Source organism: Macrobrachium nipponense, chromosome 25 (assembly GCF_015104395.2).
Source record: "Macrobrachium nipponense isolate FS-2020 chromosome 25, ASM1510439v2, whole genome shotgun sequence".
Taxonomy (NCBI): Eukaryota; Metazoa; Arthropoda; class Malacostraca; order Decapoda; family Palaemonidae; genus Macrobrachium; species Macrobrachium nipponense.
The window spans coordinates 33,920,033-33,943,271 of record NC_087214.1 but is presented as its reverse complement, the minus strand read 5'-3'; the positions used below and the strand labels follow the sequence as shown (position 1 = coordinate 33,943,271).

General features: G+C 37.5%; 1 protein-coding gene across 1 annotated transcript; it reads right to left on the bottom strand.

Moving 5' to 3' along the window:
- Positions 1-2: 2 nt before the first annotated feature.
- On the bottom strand, positions 3-22,721 carry LOC135199334 (WD40 repeat-containing protein SMU1-like). Its single transcript, XM_064227272.1, has 11 exons — positions 22,537-22,721; positions 16,602-16,812; positions 14,995-15,095; positions 12,411-12,613; positions 12,046-12,240; positions 10,569-10,699; positions 8,753-8,880; positions 7,082-7,183; positions 5,718-5,904; positions 4,153-4,311; positions 3-1,122 (listed from the first exon to the last, which is right to left on the bottom strand). The coding sequence occupies exons 1-11, from the start codon at positions 22,560-22,562 to the stop codon at positions 1,024-1,026; spliced, it is 1,542 nt and encodes a 513-aa protein (XP_064083342.1). The 5' UTR covers positions 22,563-22,721; the 3' UTR covers positions 3-1,023.
- Positions 22,722-23,239: the final 518 nt, after the last annotated feature.

Here is a 23,239-nt window from a genome sequence, read left to right as displayed (position 1 = left end):
CATTCTATTATTAGATTATTAATTCTTTTATTATGATTTTACTCATCAACAAACGCAAGCTCGACTTTCGTGGTCTATGGTTAAACAGTTGAGGTTGCTTCTGTTCAACAACTGGTCACAATAGAACCCAAAATGCAAATACGGTAGTCAGCCAATTGTCTGACCCTATATCATTATTGTGCTTGTCAATACAATTAATAAAATAAATTCACAAAATAAAACATACAAATGAGAATTTATATCAAAAAAATTTAAATACCAGCGAACATATTTTTGTTGGAGTTTAAATGTACGTAAACTACAATATTCCTATCAAACCTCTGTTCTAAAACAAAGGAATGATTCTAGGTGGTAACCTATATACAGTACTCAAATGCTCAAGACAGAGTAGTATGTATATGACACCTATATCAAAATCTAAAACCTGGGCCATGACTATAGCACTTGAATGTAGTATTTACTTCCTTAGATACAGTAATGCAACACTTCTGTACTAAAGCTTTTTTACAACAACCTTTCAGGGCCAAGCTTCAAATCTTCCCACAACACATTATCCAACATTTATAACCTTGTCTTGTTCCAGTTTAAAAACAACAACTTTGGACGAGCCCCACCAACGAGGTCTGAAAATGACTGATTTTGCAGGGCAAACTAAGGTGCTTTTTATAAATGATCTGCTGACAGAAATTCCAAAGTGATAATAGTAACTGCTTGTTCACTTTACATATTGGTCAACTGAGAATTGACTGGACACCATTTAAAACTTTTAAGATATTTGAATGAACATTTTTGGAACGTTTTTAAAAATAATTTGACTGAAATGAATGTGAAGTGAAAGTTATTTTGCACCATCACTTAACATTCCCACTCGCCCACTTATAAAATTGATGAACGGTCCTTCTGCAGTTCTTAATGAAAATATCAAGATTCAACCACACCCCACAAACTTCTGATACAAATGTCAAGTACCAAAACGGCCATCCAGTGTTTAAAAAAGGCAGCCAACCACAGATGCGTAGACACCTAAGGTTTCCAAAGTTTAAGGAGACAATCTTCACTGAAAGTTGCGAGAAGGTTTTGGTGAGGATGGTGGCACATTCCAATCACTGGCTGCTCATGAACCTGTAAAAGATATCAAAATAACAGTGTAACTTTTCAGTCCGCTAAATTCCTTTGTGATCTTCATTCAAATGACTAAAAAGCAAGACCACAGAAATCTGTAACTTACAAGGATTCTAACAGTGCTTCAAAAGCTCTTCAAGGTTGTCCTAAACATCTTTCATAGCACAGGGGACAGTGCACCTCACATCCCTTGGCTGCAACCCCTTTTATTCCTTTTACTGTATCTCCAATCATATTCTTTTTCTTCAATCTGACTCTCCACCCTCTCCTAACAACATTGCCATAATGCAACTGTGAGGTTTTCTTCCTATTACATATTTCAAACCTTTTTACTTTTCATTTCCCTTCCTGTGCTGAATGACCTCATAGGTCCCAGTGCTTGGCATCTGGCCTATGTTATACAGTGGTCCCCCCACGTATTCGTGGGGGATGCATACCAGATCCCCCTGTGAATAGCTAGAATCCACGAATAGTTGGAATCCGCGAATAGTTGGAACCCTTATAATAAAAATTCTTAAAACAGACTATTTTGTTAGTTAAAACTCAAGAAAAACCCACTAAAAATGTTAATACTTGGTTTTTTTAATAGTTTTAATTTTTATACTTTTTTTAATAGTTTTATCACAAAAAGTGCATTTTATGATGAATTTTATAAAAAAAACCCAGGAATTTCTGGATATTGCTCATAGGAAAAATACCATGAATAGGCGAATCATCTGCGAATAATGCAGGAAAATGTTCCAGAGAAATCAGCGAATGTGTGAGTCCGCGAATACGGGGGATCCACTATACATATATGTATTCCAATTTTTATTCAACAGAAATCTGTAACTTTTGGGGATTCTAATGGTGCTTTAGAAGCCCTTCAAAGTTGTCCTAAGCATCTTTTGGTCCAATTGATTTAAATGCAACTTTAATCTATGACCAGATAAAAATTGACCTACTCTAAGCCATTAACTTTCGAACAAGGTGGTCAGGTAGTTAAATACCAGCCAGCAAGTGGAAGCCCTGCTTGCTCAGATGTAGTCATTCCAATTTGCTTTTGGACATCGTGCAGATGTGTTTCTTCGCTTTCTGCATCAGGTTTGTATAGTATTTAGGAAACATACAGCATATGCATATCTTCCTCTTTCCACTCACGAGTTTTTTTTTTAGTTTTTCTTTTGAACTGGCCCTCCTTAAATTTAGCCCAGTCATGGGTGCATGCATTAGCATATAGTAGCCCAGACTGCGAGGGTTAAAGTTTTATTGGCCTCAGCTCATACAGCATTATAATGAGACCACTGAAAGATAGATCTATTTTCGGTGACCTTGATTATATGATGTACAGAAAACTTGATTGCGCCAAACAAACTTCGGCATATTTTTTACTTGTTATTCTTATGACCGCTGGCAGATCCTAAACAAGGCACACATGTCTATGAATAAAAAGTGACAGAATTCAGAACTATCTTTCCCTTATTCAGATTATGCACATTGGCTGGCTAGCTTTTAGCAGATCTCAGCCTTGAAGAGGAGGAGAGTAGTGGGACCTGAAAATCCTTGTATAAAATTAATTCAACTAATGCTGCCATTCTTGGGGTCTACTCCTTCAAATAATTTTTTTTATTATTAATCAAAACGATGCATAAATCTCCACACTAATATGCAGTATATGTACATAAATATTTGCCAATTTGCTAGGAAACTTTCTGTTACTACATACCGTATATTTCGGCGTATAAGTCGACCGGAAGATAAGTCGACCCCCCTATTCTGAGTAAATTTTTATAATTTTAACTAATATCGGGTATATTAGTCGACCTATAATATGTGAGGCCAACCAGACGCTCAATATAAGCAGCAGGGTAAAACGTATCATATAAGATAACCTGAATGTTATTACGGTACATATGTTGCTCTACTTACCATATGAAATACAGGTAATATACTCGATATATTAACAAATCTGTGTAACATATAAAAGATGAATACCTGCAAATATGATTAGAAATGACGAAACGAAGATACGTTACTTGAGTGTAATGTAAACAAACAAAGCGCTAACTAACGCTGCATAACAGCCTACGTATATATATATGTATGTACGAACTGCCACTCAAGTTAATGTTTGATGAATTGTTTAATTCGAGTGACAATGAATCAAGTAATTTTGAAGAATTTTAAATACATATTTACCATTAAATAAAATTTTTTTAATTTTATTTTATGTGATAAATAAAGATGTCATACCATAAATGTTTTTGAACAATACCCTAGTAAATAGAAAACTGTCAGAGTGAATGCATCCTTCTCAACTACGGTACTACAAATGACTACGCAATGTTTACACTTATTCTGCGATTGGGGTTTCTTCAAGTTACTTTGATTTTTTTCATTTTATTTAAGGTAATGGATGTTCTAATGTATAATAATTGTCATATTACAGTGTGAGATGTTTTTAATGCTGGTATTTACATACATAGTTACCTCAACAAGGCTGTCATTGTTATTAGCCAACTGTAAAGCCTGGATTCTTGTACCAATATGCCAAAATAATAAAGATTCATTTTTTGTTACCATTAGATAAGTCGATCCCCTAATTTTGGCATGATTTTTTGGGGCTAAAGGGTCGACTTATACGCCGAAATATACGTTAATCACTCAGTGCAGCTTCCTTTGCATACAAGTGGATGTAAAATCACATACTTAATACTATAGTAGATTCACATCAACAGTGCATTTGATTTCTAGGCCATTCCCTGGAAACTCTCTTGAGAGAGAGTTCACATAAGCAGGATGTATGTTCCACCTCTCCCGAGAAATACCTTTGAAAGACATATCCCTCATGAGAGGTGGAACATACATCCTGCCTATGTGAACTCTCTCAAGAGACTGAGGAGAGTTTCCAGCCCTGTGATTGGCTCATCAACAGCCAACCAGGGGCGTCGTAAGGGACCGGACTAGATATCAAATGCACGGTTGATGTGAATCTACTACAGTAGGTACTGCTTTTAACAGGATAACTTTAAAACAACGGCCAATACTCACGTTGAGAGTTCTCTCCAGTTTTCCTGTTGACGTAGAGAAGCAATAGAGCACGTGATCTTCACCAACACAGAAGATCCATTCTCCACGCGGGGACACAACACAAGCCACAAAGTCACCACCTTCACGTTTACCTGAAGACAGTGAACGTACCGTTTGTCCCTGAAGGTTAAAGAAAAAAAAAAAAATTATTACCAAAAGGAAAAATGCACTTACATATGTATATGCTGTATATCTTTTCTAATCTTTGTCATTATTATTTTTAACAATGAACAGATGTTCTCCTGGATCACGTCAAAGGATCACGAGCCTGCTGCATGAAAATCTTTCACATTACACAATGCCCAAATGTTGAAAAAGGTTAAGGAAGAAGACAAATAAGTAGACAATGAATAACCACCTCTGCAAGCAATTACATCAGTCACACCAATGGGGGATACTCCAGCAGAAACCCCATAACCTCCCCAATCACTAAAACCAAGGTGGTTCCAATGTCTTCAGATATGAGCTTTACAGCTAGAATATCTGATGCTGCCCCTGCTCAGGGAGAGTGTCATTGGTGCACCTAATGCAGTGCACTGAAGGCATTACTTAAGGCTCTTAGAAGCATCTCTTTGGCCCATGGGTGCAACCCCTTTCATTCCTTGTACTCTAATTCCATTCATATTCTCTTTCTTCCATCTTGCTTTCCTCAACCCTCTCCTGACAATTGTTTCATAGTGCAACTGCTTTGGGGTTTTCCTACTATTACATCTTAACACCTTTTTATTTACATTTCCCTTTCGCTGCTGAATGGCCTCACTGACCGCAGTGCTTGGCCTTTGACCTAAATTTTATATTCAAATCCATTCCATTCCACCTGGCATTCAAGTGACCGATGAAAATTCAACCAGTCCATTATTATTCATTCTCTATTATTACAATTAATATAACTACATATCATTATTAAATAAATAAATCTGCCCACAGAGTCAACTGTTATATCATCTAGTCTTCTAGTAATTGCAATAAGTCTAGAGAAGAGCAAATATCAGAAATCACTTGCATCCAACACATAACAGCTATGTTAGGTAAATGTCCGACTAACCCTTGAAAAAATTTTATGCAAGGTGTTTTGATTTAACCTGGTACTAATAGTTGGCCATAATTCATCATAATTCTACACTTTGTGGGAAGTTGTTGCTCATATTCTTATTCTTCTTTTTCTGTGAAAAATAGTAGTGGCCGCCATCTTTCCACAACAAAAAATATCAAAGATAGAGGCCAAAATATAACGGGAATAGTACTAAGATGAGTATCAGCAAGAGCTAAAAACCTGTCACAGCAGTGCAACTATTAAAACCAAAACAGATTGTTTCCACAATTTTTTTCAGTACACTTCAAGCTGAGTTCTACTTGACTTGGATCAGATGATTTCTATCATATTATAAGTGAGTCACAGTAACAAAAACAAACGGCTCCCCAAAACTGCTGAAATCTAGGTGAACTCCGCGTAAGTCTCTGCAGTTAATATAAAAATAAATTCACTAGAACCTCGCTTTAGCAAAACCTGCATAAATAGAACTTACCTGCATGTTCATGATTGTCACGGTGTTTGAACGATTACAGACGACTATGTGGTCAGGATTCTTCGGGAGAATGTGAACAGAATAAACTGGAAGATCAACAGAAGTAACACCTGCCAGAGACTTGAATGTTGCTATACATTCTGTCGTTTTCACAGACCACACTTTTACTGTTCCATCGGATGATGCACTGCAAAGCAATGAAGGCAAATAATGCACATTAAATTTCAGCACGTTCTACGTAAAAAGGCACTCCCTCAGATTCATTACACATAAATTAGCAGAGAGAAAAGACAAAGAAAAAAAGAAAGTACTACTACTAAAGCTTTATAGAAAGAAGATAAAGAGTACAAAAACACCAAATTTTAAAAAGTAATTTGAATTTTTTTCAAGGCATACAAACCTGAACCTTTCATATCAGATAACTACGAAGGTTTAAATTGATCAAATTAAACTATTTAACATTAAGTGCCACTCAAACAAGAAAATCGGAGCTGTCAAGGAAACCATAGAGCACAAAGACTTAGATTTATGACTACGTTGTAGGTTGTAGGTTAAGGCTTCAACAGAACCTGACCTTCCCCATCACATATGTTGAGTATTTGTTAGCTTTTTGCAATCAAGAGTAAAGGAGAAATATATCCCTTAAGCACAGCCCTGCAGTGTGCCATGTACAGCAAGCATCCACAGTCAACAGGTATGTATTACCTCAGAATGGCCCTGTACAGGGTTATCGTCTACACTGTTCCTTGCAGAACACTTTATACGAAATTAAAAATTCTCTGCTGTGTCCCTGAAGCCCACAAATTCTCTCTTCCTCGCTAATTGTCAGACTTCTTCAATTTGTCTTGCTCCAATTTTCAACATTGCCTTATGTTTGTGTTTGTATGGTGTTTTTACATTGCATGGAACCAGTGGTTGTTCAGCAACGGGACCAACGGCTTTACGTGACTTCCGAACCACGTCGAGAGTGAACTTCTATCATCACAAATACACATATCTCACACCTCAATGGAATACCCAAGAATCAAACTCGCGGCCACTGAGGTGGCACGCAAAGACCAAAACCTAGAAATGTGGCTGTTTCATTTAGTTAACCTACTTTTAAAAATAATGGCAATCACATAAAACAAAATTACCTGAAGTGGAGACACAGGCCCAGTAAGAAAGGAAAGCTGGAAAACAATGCATCTAGGGACAAAAAGGTCAAATGTAAACCATTTTTAATGAGGCCCATCATACAACACGCAAGACATTCTATAAGTTGTAACTCATCAAGGTTAGAAAAAGAAAACTTGACCCACAACTGTCATATAGAATAATGACTAAAGAAAAGCAAAACAACTTCTCATTAAGTCATTGCTCACCTTATAATGTTGTGTCCATCCTGAGTGAAGGTTGCTTGATTGACGAACGACGAATGGCCTCTAAACTCTTTCAGGGTTTTCCCAGACTTCAGGCCATGAATTCTGAAGGGAGAAAAGAAACACAAATCATTATGAAAATCAAATGCAGCAGCCAATCATTGAATTAGAAAAATCTTATCAATAAAAAGGATGCTTAATTTATATAACTATACCAAGAAAAGTACTTATATGGGTGCCTTAAATATTAATCCTAAAATTCATCTAAAACAAGATTACTTCGTAAAATTTCTTGAATTGAGCATAAAAGTAAGACTATTCATTACCTACCAAAGAGACCATTCTGACTTTCATATAGTGTACATGATCAATATTAAAAATATTAGAACGGAAGCACGAATCACTTGTGAGGTATCATGCTATCTGATATAATTTCCTTCTCTTTTTTTTTCCTTCGATTGTGATGAAATTTGGTAAGCACCCTGTAGGATGGTGGTTATTTTCACCACATACTATTTTTTACCTGTTGTTCAAGTCCACATGTCGGTGGCTACAATTCTGTTTTATTAATGTTAATGAACTTTACACTAATGGACACCAAAGTGAATAGGCATCTGAAGTGGAGGAAAAAACCAGGGCAGTTGAATACATAGACACAGGATACAGTGGTATACAATAATCCCAATAAGGGCAACGCAAGGGCAGAAGTCCCATTAACATCCTATCACATTCAGCAAGCAAAACAGCACACTAGAATTACATAAACATGAAAACCAAAACTGAATGAAAACAGGAATTGTACATATAATGCCAAAAACTATTCCAAAACTGAAATTACACAATAAAATCAGAAAGATTAGAAAAAGGAGCATCCCCACTGTTATATCACAACAGTGCTTCAGTTGTGGAAAGGTAACACAATGAAAAAGGCACTCAAGATGAAAAAATCATGTCAATGGCATATCACAAATTAGAGTAGAAAAAGCTAGTCCTGAAGAGAATTGCTACATCCACTTTCGCTACATTTGCACAAAACAAAGTCAAAGGTGTCACTTTATGTCCTAAGGAGCTGGCTATTCTTGGGAATACATTGCTTCATGAACCTACTTGTATTCTACACAATTAAAAGCTATTAATGATTAATGGATTTTTAATAACATCTAAGCCTTTAAATAGTTTTTACTATACCCTATGCTACAATGATTGTTTTTCGAACTAGTAATGAGTGGCATATGTTGTAGTCCAACACCCACACTACGTATAGCGTTTTCCTTCTTTTTCTTCATTTAATACTACAAAAATGTTACTATACTTATCTCTAAAATTCCACTGGAAAACAGAAAAGAATAAAAAACCACTCAAGAGCAAAACGCTATACTTAGTGTGGGTGTTGAACTACAACATATGCTAGTCATAACAGATCAGTTGCAACTGGAACAGACAAGAGGCACGTCTGGGGACTGGAGGGATGCTGAAAAGAATCTGTTATTGCTTACAGTGTGCTTTGTAAAGAAAACTGTGGGAAATATTCTGTTTTCCAGTAATTTAAAAGAAAAACTTGGTTATGGGAGACGGCTAAGATACGGCTAACAAGAAACAATAAAATCCCTGCCATTCAAAGTATTGTACCAATATCATAAAAAAACTACTATTAACACTCACGACTTCCTTTACCTGATAGTATTATCAAATGAAGTTGACATAACTTGACTGTTGTCTTTATTAAAGGCAAGAGATGTAACTCCTTCAGAATGGGCCCTCTCCACCTTCCGCAGGCACTGACCGGTGTTCACTCTCCAGACCTACAATATATAAAATTTACAAATGGTTCAAAATCTCACAGAGTTGGACAGTGTGGACATGTGATCAGACATGGTTAAGAGCGATTAGAAAAGTAACTTATATGATTACAGCAAGATGAAATTCAATAGGAAAGTCCCAGAATGCAAGAAGAAAAGGTGTAGAAGGAGACAAGGAACAGATGGGACTCCCGGCAAAAATTCCACAAGATGGAAGAGAGAGTTGAAGTTATATATAAAAGTTAGGCCAAAGGCCAAGCACTGGGACCTATGAGGTTATTCAGTGCTGGAATTGGAAATTCAATAAAAGGTTTGAAAGGTGTAACAGAAGGAAAACTTTGCAGTTGCACTATGAATCAAGGGTTAGGAGAGGGTGGAAAGTAAGATGAAGAAAGATGATATGAAAGGAGGTACAGTAAAAGGAATGGAAGTGGTTGCAGCTTGGGGTCAAAGGCATGCTGCAAAGAACCTTAAGTAATGCCTTACAGTGCACCACATGAGGTCCACTGACAGCACTACTCCCCTACAGGTGGAAAAGAGAGAGATAAGAGATCTCCTTACATGTCTAACTCTGTAAACAGAAAACCTGATGCAAAAGTCAATAATGATGATAATCATGAATGGTCTGGTGCAATCAACAGTTGGTTGCAATGAGATCAAAGTCATAATATCAGTAATATACAGTATAGTTTAATTTCCATTATTGTTATTATTATTATTACATATTATTACTATTATTATATATTCAGAAGATAAGGTCCCTATGAAACATGACCATAGGAGCCACTGACTTGAGATCCAAGCTTCCAAAGAATATGGTGTTAATTTGAAAGAAGTTATGGAAGTTACATTTCTGTCTTAAAATACATAAATCTGCTGCTCTTTCAGGCAAATTTCATACAAAAAACAGTTAATACAATAAATTAAGGAAATTCTGATTACCTTTGTGAACTATGGCTTTGCAAGTCCTATTATCCAAGAGCTGGAAGTGCAATTTTCAATGTTTTATTTTGTCTGATATTTGTGAAGTTACTATTTATGCTATGATATTCATTCTAGCGTCATTATACAGGATACTTATTCTTTATTGTGGGTTGTTAAAAAAGAAAAAATAACATAAAATAATATGGTCAAAATGACAAGTAAAACACCAGCAAAAATTACCTATCCAAGAACCATACATTACTTTACAGTTGAATTTTGGAAAACTTGTTGATATACTTGAATAAGCCTGAATAATTTTCATGAACTTTGGATTATTTAAAAAAATAATGTAATAAAAATAAGACTAAAAAGTATTTCCTATTGGTCAACAATAATACATATATAGTCCCTTAATGGCTTGACTGGCCAAATAAAAATAGAAAGCTGGAAGTACAAAAACAAAAATTAGCTGTGGCCTTTCTTATATATTTGTACATGACTCATAATATCCCTTTAGTCTTGAAGTTAAAGGGGTATTTACGATCCCACAACAAACTGTCCTTCCTTAATTGGTTAAGGACTCTTATCATTACAAAGTAGTTTAACCAGACCACTGCATCTCATTTCTAGACTCAGATGCACAGAAATGAAGTTGTAAAAATCGTTGAGACGAGACCAAAAGGAACAGAGAGAAATAAAAGCCAGAAACCAATACTCTTGGAGGCTGAATGGCTACTATAAACACTACTACAAAACAAAGCAGTTACCTTGACTTGTCCGTTTTGGGAGCCAGTTGAAAGCATCTCCGAATCTCTGCTAAACGCCAAGCTTAAAACAGCAGCCTCCATCATCATGTAGGAGTCCTTCTCCTGGTACTTCAGATCTTTACGAATCTTACCTGCAGGGAGTAAAATTCACTCAGACACACGCTTTAGCTTTTTGGGCCTCCACATTATCTTACATTTGACATATAATTTCAATTTGCAATGAGTGATACAAACAGTGTTTGTACAGTATTTCCAAGATAACTTATCGACAATGCATCTTTAAAATTCATTACCAACACAAAAGAGTCACATTTCAACTGTCTCTGGAGTTCAAAGTCATGTTTATGTCTAAAAAAGGATTACAGGAAGTACACTACTGAAGAGCCTTTGTGGCTAAGCCTAACACAGGAAGTCTCCGGCTTATGGCGTACCGAGGTTATGACTCTTTTCAATTATATTCATCGGAAATTATTTCCAGGTTTACGACACGTTCCAGGGTTACGGCACTTATGATGCTAATCTGGCGGAAGAAATATGACTCCAAAAATGCAAAATAATTAGTATTTGCAGGATTTTTTTTTATGAAAAATGTCATAAAAATGCAGTTTACATAGTTTTTAATACACTCAAAGCATTAAAAGTAAGGTTTTCTTAAGATTTTTGACGATTTTCCGGCTTACAACATGTCTCAAGAACGGAACCCCCGTTGTAAGCCAGGGACTGCCTGTACTTTCATATAATTTTTCATGTAATTAAAAGGGCTTAGCCACAATGGTCAACAGCACTTCTACTCTCTCAGTGAATTTTGAAGTGTTTTTTTATTACTTTCTTGTGATGGCGATGAGTGCAAAAATGTTTGCGGTTTGGGCATTTCTACAGATCTTTATTGGGTCTGAGGTTTCTAGGAAGCTACTAGTACTTGGTATCAGACTTCAATATCAAGCATGTTTATAACATGTAGAAAGTCAAGATAACTTTAAGCCCCGTGAGTTTAGAAAGTTCTATAAAATAACTGAATACCATAGACTTAGGCCAAAGGCCAAGCACTGGGACCTATGAGGTCATTCAGAGCTGAGACAGAAATTGAGAGTAAAAATGTTTGAAAGGCATAACAGAGGAAAACCTCAAAGCAGTTGCACTGAGAATCAAAAGCTAAGAGAGGGTGGAAAGTAAGATGGAAGAAAGAAAATATGAATGGAGGTCCAGTACAAGGAACGAAGGGGGTTGCAGTTTGGGGCTAAAGGGACACTGCAAATAACTTCAAGTAATGTCTACAGATGGCACTAGCCCACTACACAGAGTTCTATAAAATAAAAACTTTAGGAATCTAAAAATCTCTACAAAATACTATCACAATAGTTAAGTGTAAAGAATTCATAGAGCAAAGAATTTAAGTTAAATTGAATTCCTACCATGCAGAAATCAAATATATGTCAAGGTGCTCATAGTTCACGAATGGAGGACTCTTCATCCTTACCCGTTGTGAAATTCCACACTTCAATAATACCGTCAAGACTCCCAGTAACAAGATATTGGCCATCGGGACTGAAATGTGCACTCTCAACGTGAGCCTTCTGTGGGAAACGGATGAATCGTGACAGCTGTGTTGGTACCTTTTCATCCTCTTGTTCTCGCATAGCTGCCTTACCTCGGAACAAATCAATCTGTGTTCCTGAAGTGAAAAACAGAAATCAAAATTCTCAAACTGCAAAGACAAGCAACTATTACATTTGTTCTATTTTCTGGCAAATTTTCAGGTCCTTCCTGCGTGTTTTCCGTACCTGAGATTAAATGTAGGAATTCAAGCCAATGCAACGGAGTGTAACTAAAAATAGTACTTACCTGGGGGAAGCAATCCCTGATGCTGCTGCCATTTCAGTGCCTGTCCTAAGAGGGCTAAGAGACGTGAAGGCGGGACCACTGACACCTCACCAGCCAAAGCAGCAGCTATAGCAGCTCTTCTCCTTTCTTTGGTTACACCTTCAGGGTAGGCCTCTCGGGGATCGAAGTAGGAGCGTGCAATTAGATTTTCTAGATGAACATACCTGAAAGAACATTCACACTGTTGATTCATCACAGCTCACAATTTCCCCATACTTCTACAGGTTGTTAATAAACATCTATAAAATCAATCAAAATTTTTTTTTACATAAATTGAACTAACAAAAACTAATCACACCATTAATTAAATTACTTTTGTATTATGAATGGCAGACAAACTTAACAATTAACCCTTAATGGACAGGCATGCTCTTCTGATGATCTGTAACAGGTTTTGAGCGATGGATGGGCTACCTCATATGAGTAATAATGTTACACGCAATACGATTTGGATGAATTTAGTGGGAAAGATGTTCATTTCACTTCAATGGTCCATTAATGACTTATGGTAACCATAGCAGCTCAGCACAGGACAGAGGGGGATCAGTGTACCTTGAGACTTGATGGGTGAATGTATTAACACTCTCTATCCTTTGACGTCTTTTTATGTATTTGCTCATAAATATACGTACCCAGGGATTGCTAGTGGTTTTAGCTTTTATCTTTCATGATAGTATGTCAGCTATAATTGTAATTATGCAGAAAATTGCTAACAAATATTAGAAAAAACAAGTATACCTCACAAAAAGTTACTGCATCTCCCCATTCAATAAATCTCATAAATGTTTTACAATAAATATACCCAGAATTTGTTGTTGATTTTAGTTCACATCTGTTATGATATTGTGTGAGTTGTAATAGTAAATTTACAAAATAAAGTAAAAGAAATTATAAGAAAAAAAAAAACATGTATGTATAGCTAGGTAAACTTAGCATATTTTTACGAGTTTCTTGTAAAAGAAGCCACACACAGGGTTGTAAATAATCACTTTCAACTTCCTGTAGACAGTACAGAAAAGTTTTTGGAATTTGTTTTTCTTACACCATGCACATTTGCATATCTTCCTCTTTCTATTGATGTGCCTTTTTCTTAAACTGCCCAACCTTAAAGTTTGCCCAGCCTGGGGGTGTGCTTCATATATACAGGCAGTCCCCGGTTATTGGCAGAGGTTCTGTTCCCAACGGCGTGATGGTAACCGAAAGTCTGCGATAACAATGTCAATCTCTGGTTATCGGGTTATCGGCACCGACAAATAGAGAACAAATACAGTGGTCCCCCGTATTCGCGGTGGACTCATACCAGTTAGAACCCACGACTAATTGGAACCCCTATAAAAATGTTTAAAATGGCCTATTCTGTACTCAAGAAAAACACTAAAAATTTTCATACCTGGTTTTTTTTAAAGCTTTTTCACAAAAAAGTTGATTTTATGATGAAATTGAAAAAAAAACAGGAATTTGTGGATATTTCTCATAAAAAATACCGCAAATAGGCGAATTTCCCGCGAATAATGGGGGGATATGTTCCAGAGAGTAACCTGTGAATGCGTGAGTCTACGAATCCAGAGGGCCCACTGCATTGGTGCCAAATACCAAGTTATCATTGTCGCTGGACAAGTGCTGTAAAACCAGGGACTGTGTATTTAGCTCATCCCTTAAGGGTTAAGCAATGGTCCACGGAGCTTACTTGTTAACAGCAGACAGTATTCACTGGTGTTACTGTGCTCATTCATGTACTGACTAGAACTAATATTAAGAAACAGAAGAGTCGCAACTGTTTTCCTTCCTGGAATTCACTAGCGATCAACCACCTAAGTACTGATCAATGCTACTCAATGTCACAGACTGGAAGACTTGTAAGTACCAAAAGCTCTGCATCCAGGGAAAGGAAATTTTTGCGGCAAGAAATGGCGATGGGACTGAGGAACTATCTGAGAACTGGAAGCCACTGAGAGAAAAATGTGAGAACTCTGCCTAAAGTATACATTAAACTGCACTCACCCAATGCTACAGGACTTGCTCCCACCTGACCAAGTACTTCCTACAATCAATTCCCCAAATTAAATATCCAATCACATTACTGCAAATGCTTTCCTACAATTTTTTCAGTAACTGAAGTTCATGTTAACATTTACATGCAAGCAAAATACTCTTTACATCTGTATCATAATAATCAAACTTAAAGAAAGGAATATATTTCATGAGTGATTCCTAAGTTAAGACAATATCTACACTAATATAACTTGATAAATAACTTGAGAAGTGTATATCTTTTACAAATACACTATATATAACAACATTTACAAGAAACATAATCAAAAGATTTTATATTGGGACCTGATGCAATCAAGCCAGTCACAACCCAGAAATAGTGGTAACTTCACAGCCGGAAATCAACATAGGTGCAAGTGACAGTTTGCGACAGTAAGACGCTAAAGCTGAAGGCAGCATCACATCACTACGTCCCAGATTTCCTAATTAGCAAAACTTAGCAAAATTCACTTAGGACTACATTATGCTTTTATATAAAGTACTTTACACATACCTTTCAGGAACTGTCTGCTTGAGCATGATAAGCGGATCTGTATTCCTCAACACCGATTTTGCTGCGCCAAGCTCTCGCAGTTCAATCAGCTCAAGCACAACCTAAGGAGAGACAACCAGATTGAAACGCCCTGAAGTTCACTCCACTGACATGGGATGTAATTCTACATGAAATAATTGCTAAACTCCAAATGGCAAATACAAAGAAGCTACAAGGAACCTGAATTAGTACTCAATAACAGCAGAGACAAGGAGCAAACCAGGACGTTCATTAATCCCTTCTCTGATTATCCTGAGTATTTTCGTGTCTAATTACCATGCATTCACCTTACAATTGTGAGAATACTCGTTCATATTAAAAAAAATACTCCTACTCTCTCTCTCTCCCCAATTTAACTTATTCTTTGATGAATAACCATTTCCTATATTCCCTCTCACCATAGGAAGGACTTAGCATGCATTTTTGCCAAAAGATGGCAGTGTGCCTTGTTTACTTCATGAACTTCCAATGCCAGATGCTACTGCTGCGAACAGTGAAATTCTCTCGAAGTTCAAAACCTCCAAAGCATGGGAAAAATACTAGATTTTGAATGTCACATGAATTTATATCCTATTTTCTTCTTTTCACCTTGCAAACATTGTTTCTATTAACCTTTCTAACATCCCAAGTGGTTCTTTATAACACTGCATAATTTAAAAATACAGTCACAATTCTCTATGACTCACACGAGTTAACTTGGGAATATAAACATCACATCTTACAAAGTTTAATATCTTCCTCAGTTTTAATAATTTTTCAACAAAAATTATGCCTTACATTTTATTATTTTATATCAAATTAAAAAATAAATATAAAAACCTCCTGGCTTTTTTATGTATTTTTGCAAAAACACTGAGAGGGAAGGGGTTACTTTACCATGCAACCTTCTAAAAATTAAATTTCCAAAACAAGGGAAAAGAGAACGATATACACAAAAAATCAATGCACATTCTCAGAGTACTGGTAATGGCAATGCACATCCCCTCTTGTCCCTTGACCAATTTCTCCCTGCACTCCAAATGAAGACACCATTACAGAAACCACTCTCCTTACACAAGAATCATGTTCTGCATGGCCATTTGTATGTTGAATTGTTTGAAAGCTGTTTACTGTACTCTTCTTGCCTATTTAAGTAAAGTATGATATGAAGTCAATACAGTACAGTACTACTGTTTGTATTTTCATCCTAAAACACAATCCACTGTACTTACAGTACTGTATTTTATAGAATAGGCACACAGAACAAAGTTTGAAATTATGAGTGGCAAAAGGGGAGTGCTCTGAACACTATTTTCATTTGCAATCTTGTGTGTTTGTATCTCTGAATGTTTGTTAACAAGTGAGTTTGTACCCTCAAGGCAGTCCCAGGCTTGCATTACAGACTTACCTCACATGAAAAAAATATTGAAAATCTGAACCAGGAAATCAATAACAGAAGTTTGGCACAAAATGCTGTCAAAATGAGTCCCAAAGTTTAACAAAAACACGATGAGAACTTGTGATATAACAATTAGAAATGTCAAACTGCTGGAAGGTATTGGAAAAGCCTTTGAGTACCAATGACTCACCTGTTCATACAAATCAATGAGTTTCTTATCAGGAAGCTTGAGTGTCTGAATGGCCTTGAGTACTGTGTCCCAATGTCCTTGATTGATATCTGCCATGAAACTCTCAACTGAATCCACTGTGTTCAAGGTTATGGACGTTTCCTCCTGCAACGCTCGCAGCGTTCGTCCCAAGTTATTTTCTTTCAGGTATTGCTGGATGAGACGGATGACACTGAAAAGTTAAAAGTATTTGAGATGAAAATGGCATTCAAAGTCCAACAGATATTTCCAGCATTTCATTTTCACTCAGTCATCGCCAGTCAGATTTGGCTTCATTAGGCTTCTTAGGAGACCAAATACAACTCCTAAAGTTATGAAATCTGCTAGAGTGAGAACTTACATATTGCAATCCAATACAAATTGTCCCTAAGTTATATCCCTATTGTCCCAAGTCCATTCGCACTTCCAATAAACATTATTTCTGAGAGATATGGGTGTTAAACTGTAATAAATCAACTCTGCTAACATAATACACAAAGGCTGCAAAAAACATGAAAGAACACAGATACTACAGTAAAATGCATTTCAATGAAGAAGCAATATATTGAACATGTTAAAAATAAAAATAGGCCATGCATAAATGAAAGAAATTAAATCTAATATTGTCATTAATCTGGTACTGTATCCTTAGACATGCTTTCTTTGTGCCAAAGAGATCCAAATGACCTCGCAGAGGTAGCCTACCTTCTCGCCAAAGACACAGATGAACTAACAAGAAAGTTCTAAATCAGCTAACCTGTAAAAAGTTAAGTATATCTAAGTTTAACCAGATCACTGAGCTGGTTAACAGCTCTCCTAGGCTGGCCCAAAGGGTTAGATATTTTTATGTGGCTAGGAACCAAATGGTTACCTAGCAATGGGACCTAAGGCTTATTGTGGGATCGGAACCACATTCTACAGAGAAATTAATTTCTAATCACCAGAAATAAATTCCTCTCATTCCATGCTGGAAAAGCGGAATATCAAACTAACAAGTACCGAATCGGTAGGCAACCATGCAACCCATTCGTCCAACAAAGAACTAGCTAACCTGTAAATCTGATATACCAATCTTAATTTCCCATAAAAAAATACTGCAAACATTATCAAAGACAAATATGTAGAGCTATCTATTGGGGTAAAAGTGCAAAAGAGTTACACACGTCAGCCTGCTGTAAATTTGTTATGTTTTACTAGTCATTCCAATAGGATTGGTACTGGAAATGCTCTCCTCTAAGTAGTGACAACATTAACATCACATGAACTATAGAGTAAAAAACATGACCGTCAGAAACATTCAAAGCACTTCTTAAAACAGGAAACTGATATTTTCAAGTCCAAAATGTGATAATGGTTTAAAGTAAAACTTCGGTAGAATGCAGAGTAAGGGGTCATTCCTTACTTGGGGGTCCAGGAGAGGTGAAGCTCCCTAGATAGGTTAGGGAAAGGTAATTCTGGTTAGATTCTAATTCCCCTGAAATCTCCGCTATGTCTACAGTAACCCTGCTTACTCTGCATTCACCCCAAAAATTTTACCAACTAACCTATCGTGTGACATTCCGCTGTAACCACGCAAACTTGCTCCCCCTGATCCCCTCTCCCGCACCCCCCAGGCAATGTGAATAGCTTAGATTGATTGATTATGAAATCTAGGTCTTGAGGACCAACCGCCAAAAACATTTGCACAATTAGCCCATTCTGAGTTATATAGTTAATCTACCTGGCCACCTTTCCAAAAGTACTTGAATGCGCTGCCATGAGCATCAGTCAAGCGTTGTGGCCATGGGCCAGGCAGCGCACCGAGACCTCTACACTTCTCTCGAAGGAGTGAGCATTTCCTCCTAAATTACGAAATAGGGTAAAAAACCGCATGGTACAGGGGTGGACCATGTACGATCAATGTGTACAACCCCAAGAAAAGTACATTATAACGCGTCCTGACACCGGAGTAGAGGTCTTTAGCTCTGTTTCTCACCAACAACAAGTCGTGTCTGATGCCCATCTCCGATGTCAGGACGCGTTATAATGTACTTTTTTGGGGGTTGTACACATTGATCGTACATGGTCCACCCCTGTACCATGCGGTTTTTTACCCTAATGGCATAACTCAAGCGCCTTTAGAAGTGGCCGCGTTCCCAGAAAGGCGTCCTCTAATTTCCTCGCAAAGTTGGCTTTTTACACTAAACCACAAATGAAGGCCTTAATCACTTCCGACGTTCGGGAAGGTGGTCGCGCTATGGTACAGGTATTCGGAATACTTGACCCTAGAGTAAAAGGCATGCCACGAAGAACTTAAAGTGATATCACGCCTACAGTCCACCGCGAGAGGTGCACTGACGGCCCTACCCCCACAGAGAAGAAGATGAAACATAGGTAGAAAGTCCCAAGAACCCCTTTTTTTTCCCCCTTTTTTAAGTTCGCGGCCATAGCTAGGTAGGGGGAAACATCAGTACAGGCCAACCCTCATCACGGTAGACGGGTCTTATTCACTCGATATTTAATTGGTGAAACATGAATACAATTGCAACTCTAAGCATACCATTTAAAAGACTGAAGTTTCGTCAACATATTGTGATATATGAAAGCCCCATACGAACTAAAATAAGCATGTGAGCTCTTCGTAAAATATGTTTTCAAGGCAGTTTTGAAATCCAATATGGCGGCTACGTTTTTCATGGACGGTTCTCATCAGTGACGGACACCATCTTTCCCAGCCTTCCCAGCACTCATTTGAACAATGTTAGCGTATGTATGTAATCGTTTATTGATCTTACTCAAGATTGCAGTTGTAATCAGCACAATAAAACAACATTTTGTTGCCTATATTAGTGAAAGTATGAAACTTGTTATTCCCGGGGTTATGGTTGGAACTGAATTCATTCTTACCTTGTAATCGGCGGTTTTTATCCTTACTGCCATCACAACTGAAACTCCACAGTGCTTATTTGATTGTTATTATACACATTTTGGTCTCAGTTCACTCCACATTGCACTTTAAACCCGTTGCTGTTCCTGGTTTCTAAGCGCGCGCGCCATAAACACAATTACAAATAGCAGACGACGACAGACGACGAAACTGCAAAGTTTTATTCCCTAAACTGTTTACTTTACTCGTTATTTAGTTTAAATTTACATTGTTATTTAAAAATTTTGATTTAATTCATGTATATATCCCTTTTGCAACCAAATTACCCCGAAAAATTACAGATATTTCTAACGTAGATAAAATCAAATGTTTCTAACGTTTTCGTACATCTGGCTGCCGAAAACCATAGAGGAACGAATACGGAAAAGTGCATAGAGGAACGACTACGTTTTTTTTTTTTTTGCTTTTTTGTTTTTGCTAGCACTTTTCATTGATTTCAGTCTTTATTAGTATTTTGAATTTCTTAAATAATCGTATGCCAGAAATAAATGTAACCTTTAATGTTTGCATGCTTTAATGTTTGCATGCTAAGAATGGCAAAATCATCGTTGCCACATTAGTGGAGGCTTCACACATACGCCGTTCCATTATCCTGTTAAGCGTCCGCCCCATGATGAGCTCGCTGCTAACGTACCGTCACGCTTTTTTGTAATCAGCGATCATAGCACTGATGATTAGTTTTTCAAAGTTAATATTGATTTTTATGCTTGTTATTCATACTGTAATTAACTGTAGGAAATTCTCTCTCTCTCTCTCTCTCTCTCTCTTCTCTCTCTCTCTCTCTCTCTCTCTCTCTCTCGGAGTCCAGTCACTCGGCAAAGAAAAGTCATCTTCACTCCCGCAATTGGAAGAAAAGTTTGTATCATCACTGGAGGATTCAGAACTAGAGCTCTCATCATCAAATAGGTTATCAATATCACACTCCTCATCTAGTATTTGATTGATCTCACCTAAAGAAATATGCCTCCTCTTTGGGACATTCATTGTGAAAGACGCGAAATCCAATTTGTCTCGATAAACGCCCGAAGCGTATTGAAAGAAAACCAACAGGGACAGGCAGTTCTAGCATAAGCGACCACCAGGAAAGAGTTGCCAGGCTGGAAATAAGTTTCCCATGTGCTGAGATGTTACCAAATGATGTTCCTACACTTTCTATACGAGTAAAACGTATTATTACGGGGCTGACGGCTTGACAAGCACAGTTAAAGTCTTGAACGTAATATCCCGTTGAAGGCGCTACCGAGTAGATCGCGGTAAACGTATTATTACGTGGGTGACGCTTAACAGGTTATAAACTGTTTCCATGAATTCTAGTTGTCATAGTAATGGCGACCCCATATAAAAATGGGAAAAAGCTGGGAAGAAGAAGATAGTAATGCAATAATGATAAAATTGCTTTAATATTTATGTATATATACTTCCAATACATAGCCTAATTTCACCAATTTCAACGTTTTGTGTGTAGTCTTATACCCAGTTTGGAGGGTCAACACATACCGAATGGCAACAGAGAGAGAGAGAGAGAGAGAGAGAAAGGAAGGCGGAGGAACGAAGAAGAAAAGGGATGGCGGTGGAGGGGGGGGGGGTTGGGGAGAGGGTAGGTGGAGCTTTATACGCGTGTTCGTATCCATTTCTGCATAATGGAGTTTTTGTCTCTTGGTACAAGGACAAGTGTCGTTATTCTTTACGATTAGTGATTCACGATACCCTTATAAATTACGGCACTGGGTGTAATGCACTATAGCAAAATCTCGTTCTGTTAAGTGTGTTCGTTACAGAAATAGGTATTGCCCAAAAACGTGCTTGCACTGTCTCTGAAACCCATAGTAGACATGCTGCTTAGTTGTCAATCAAGTTTTTATAACCAAGTATTTTTTACAAGCTAGCTATTGAATAAATTTGTATTTTTCTCAGTCAAAACATATGCCCCTCAATGCTAACTTTCCTCTTTTAACGACTTTCTGGTCATTGCAAATTCGGCCCCATAATTTCTTATGGTGCGAAAACAGACAGAGGCCCATGGACCGAAAACGATTGCGTCACACTACGGCGATAATCCAGCAGTAAAACATCTTCATATATCCAAAAAGTAAATAATAAAGATATATATGCGCATTACGATTATAACAATTACATGTATAGCTGATAACAATCTGCACGAATAACTGGTAAACTGTTCTGCAATGACAGTTGAGTATAGCAATTATTTACAATAGGTACGAAAGTCAAGATGTCGTGACGTCATAATACAGAACTTGAAAGAACGTTCTAATTCAGAAAAATAATTACTTAAATTTGAGTCAGAGTCGAGTTACTTTTTCAATAACGAATATTTTCAAAATTAATCATTCATAAATATGTAAAATATTGATGTTTTACTACTTATTTAAAAATTAGCCAAGAGCAACGCTTCTCGTCATCTTCTACCCCAACAGCTGTTTACGCCTGGCTTGTTGTTGATGAGAAATCGTGTTTCGATTGTTGTGATAAAAGTGCTCCAGCGTCTGTGGGTACAAGTGGTGTGCGGATTTATCACAGGAAATGGTTAGTTTATTGACACAAGCTACTCCGTAAACATCGAGATGGCGTCAATCTTCTAAATACCTCGAGTTGTAAGTAAAAATGTTGAACGCGTTTTGGTGAGATTTCCACTGCCGTGGGCGCCATTTTCAGTACCCTCTGTTTAAATCTGTTTAAATCTTAAAATTTGGTTTGGCCTTAATTTCTAACTTTGGGGAAAATACTTACTTCGAAAGGAGAGTAGAGGTCTTTAGCTCCGTTTCTCACCAACAACAAGTCGCGACTGATGCCCATCTCGGGTGTCAGGACGCGTTATAATGTACTTTTTCGGAGGGTGGCTTGCACTGATGGTAGCTGGCCTGCGTGTGCCTGCTTTGATGTTTTACCCTACTACTAGGCTAGGTAGGTAGGTAGGTAGAAGGGTCAGCTCCTCCTACGGCCTCTTACAACCGTAGACATTGCACCACTTACTCCGCAGATTCGATCTCGATAGACATCTTGAATTGCTTGACCACAACCCAGTATTCTGCAGACACCGATTCAACAGCGCTTGTCGGGTTTTGCGACCTCTGCCACCACCAAAAGATTCAACGACATCGGCGGGACGTAAGAAGAAGCCGAATGCTGCATTTGTTGTTGTTGTTGTTGTCGTTCTTCTTCTTGTACTTTCGGTGGTAGTAGTAGTAGTAATACGAGCAGTAGTAGTAGTAATAGCAGTAGTAGTATGGATATGCCTATGAAACGGCTCTATTGCTTGTTTTATTCCTCCATTGTTTGTGTTTCTTCTCTCTGAAATACCACATTTCTTTTAGAACCTCTTTCCTATTCTCCACTTCCTTCGATAGGAAAAGGAAGACGGGTGGAGGGTCGGTCTCTGTAACGGCTCCCTAGTTAATGACTGAATTGGTTGTTGGTGGGTTCTGGTCTGTCTGCTGGTGCTGTCGATTGTTAGAGTTCTGTGTTTGTAGTGTTTTTGAGTCAGTCTTTAGTGAGAGCTGGTGACAGTGTCAGAAGCAGTATATTAAAGGCACTGGAAGTTAGTTGAGTTTTGTGTGTTATTGATTTGTTGTTAGTTTGGTGTTGTTTGCTTTGGGGTGGTTGGGCCTGTATTGTTGGATATGTTGTGCTTTTGAGTTCCTGAGGGGTGTATGTGATTGTTGTGGTTGATGAGGGT

Bases quoted from the DNA above. Each gene is read 5' to 3' on its own strand.
- LOC135199334 (XM_064227272.1), bottom strand. From the start codon at position 22,562: ATGTCTATCGAGATCGAATCTGCGGA. The intron at 12,614-14,994 runs GTATGTGTAAAG...ATGTTCTTTCAG, and splicing joins AAGCAGACAGTTCCTGAAAG to GTATGTTCATCTAGAAAATC. The intron at 12,241-12,410 runs GTAAGTACTATT...TTTTCACTTCAG, and splicing joins TCAGGGATTGCTTCCCCCAG to GAACACAGATTGATTTGTTC.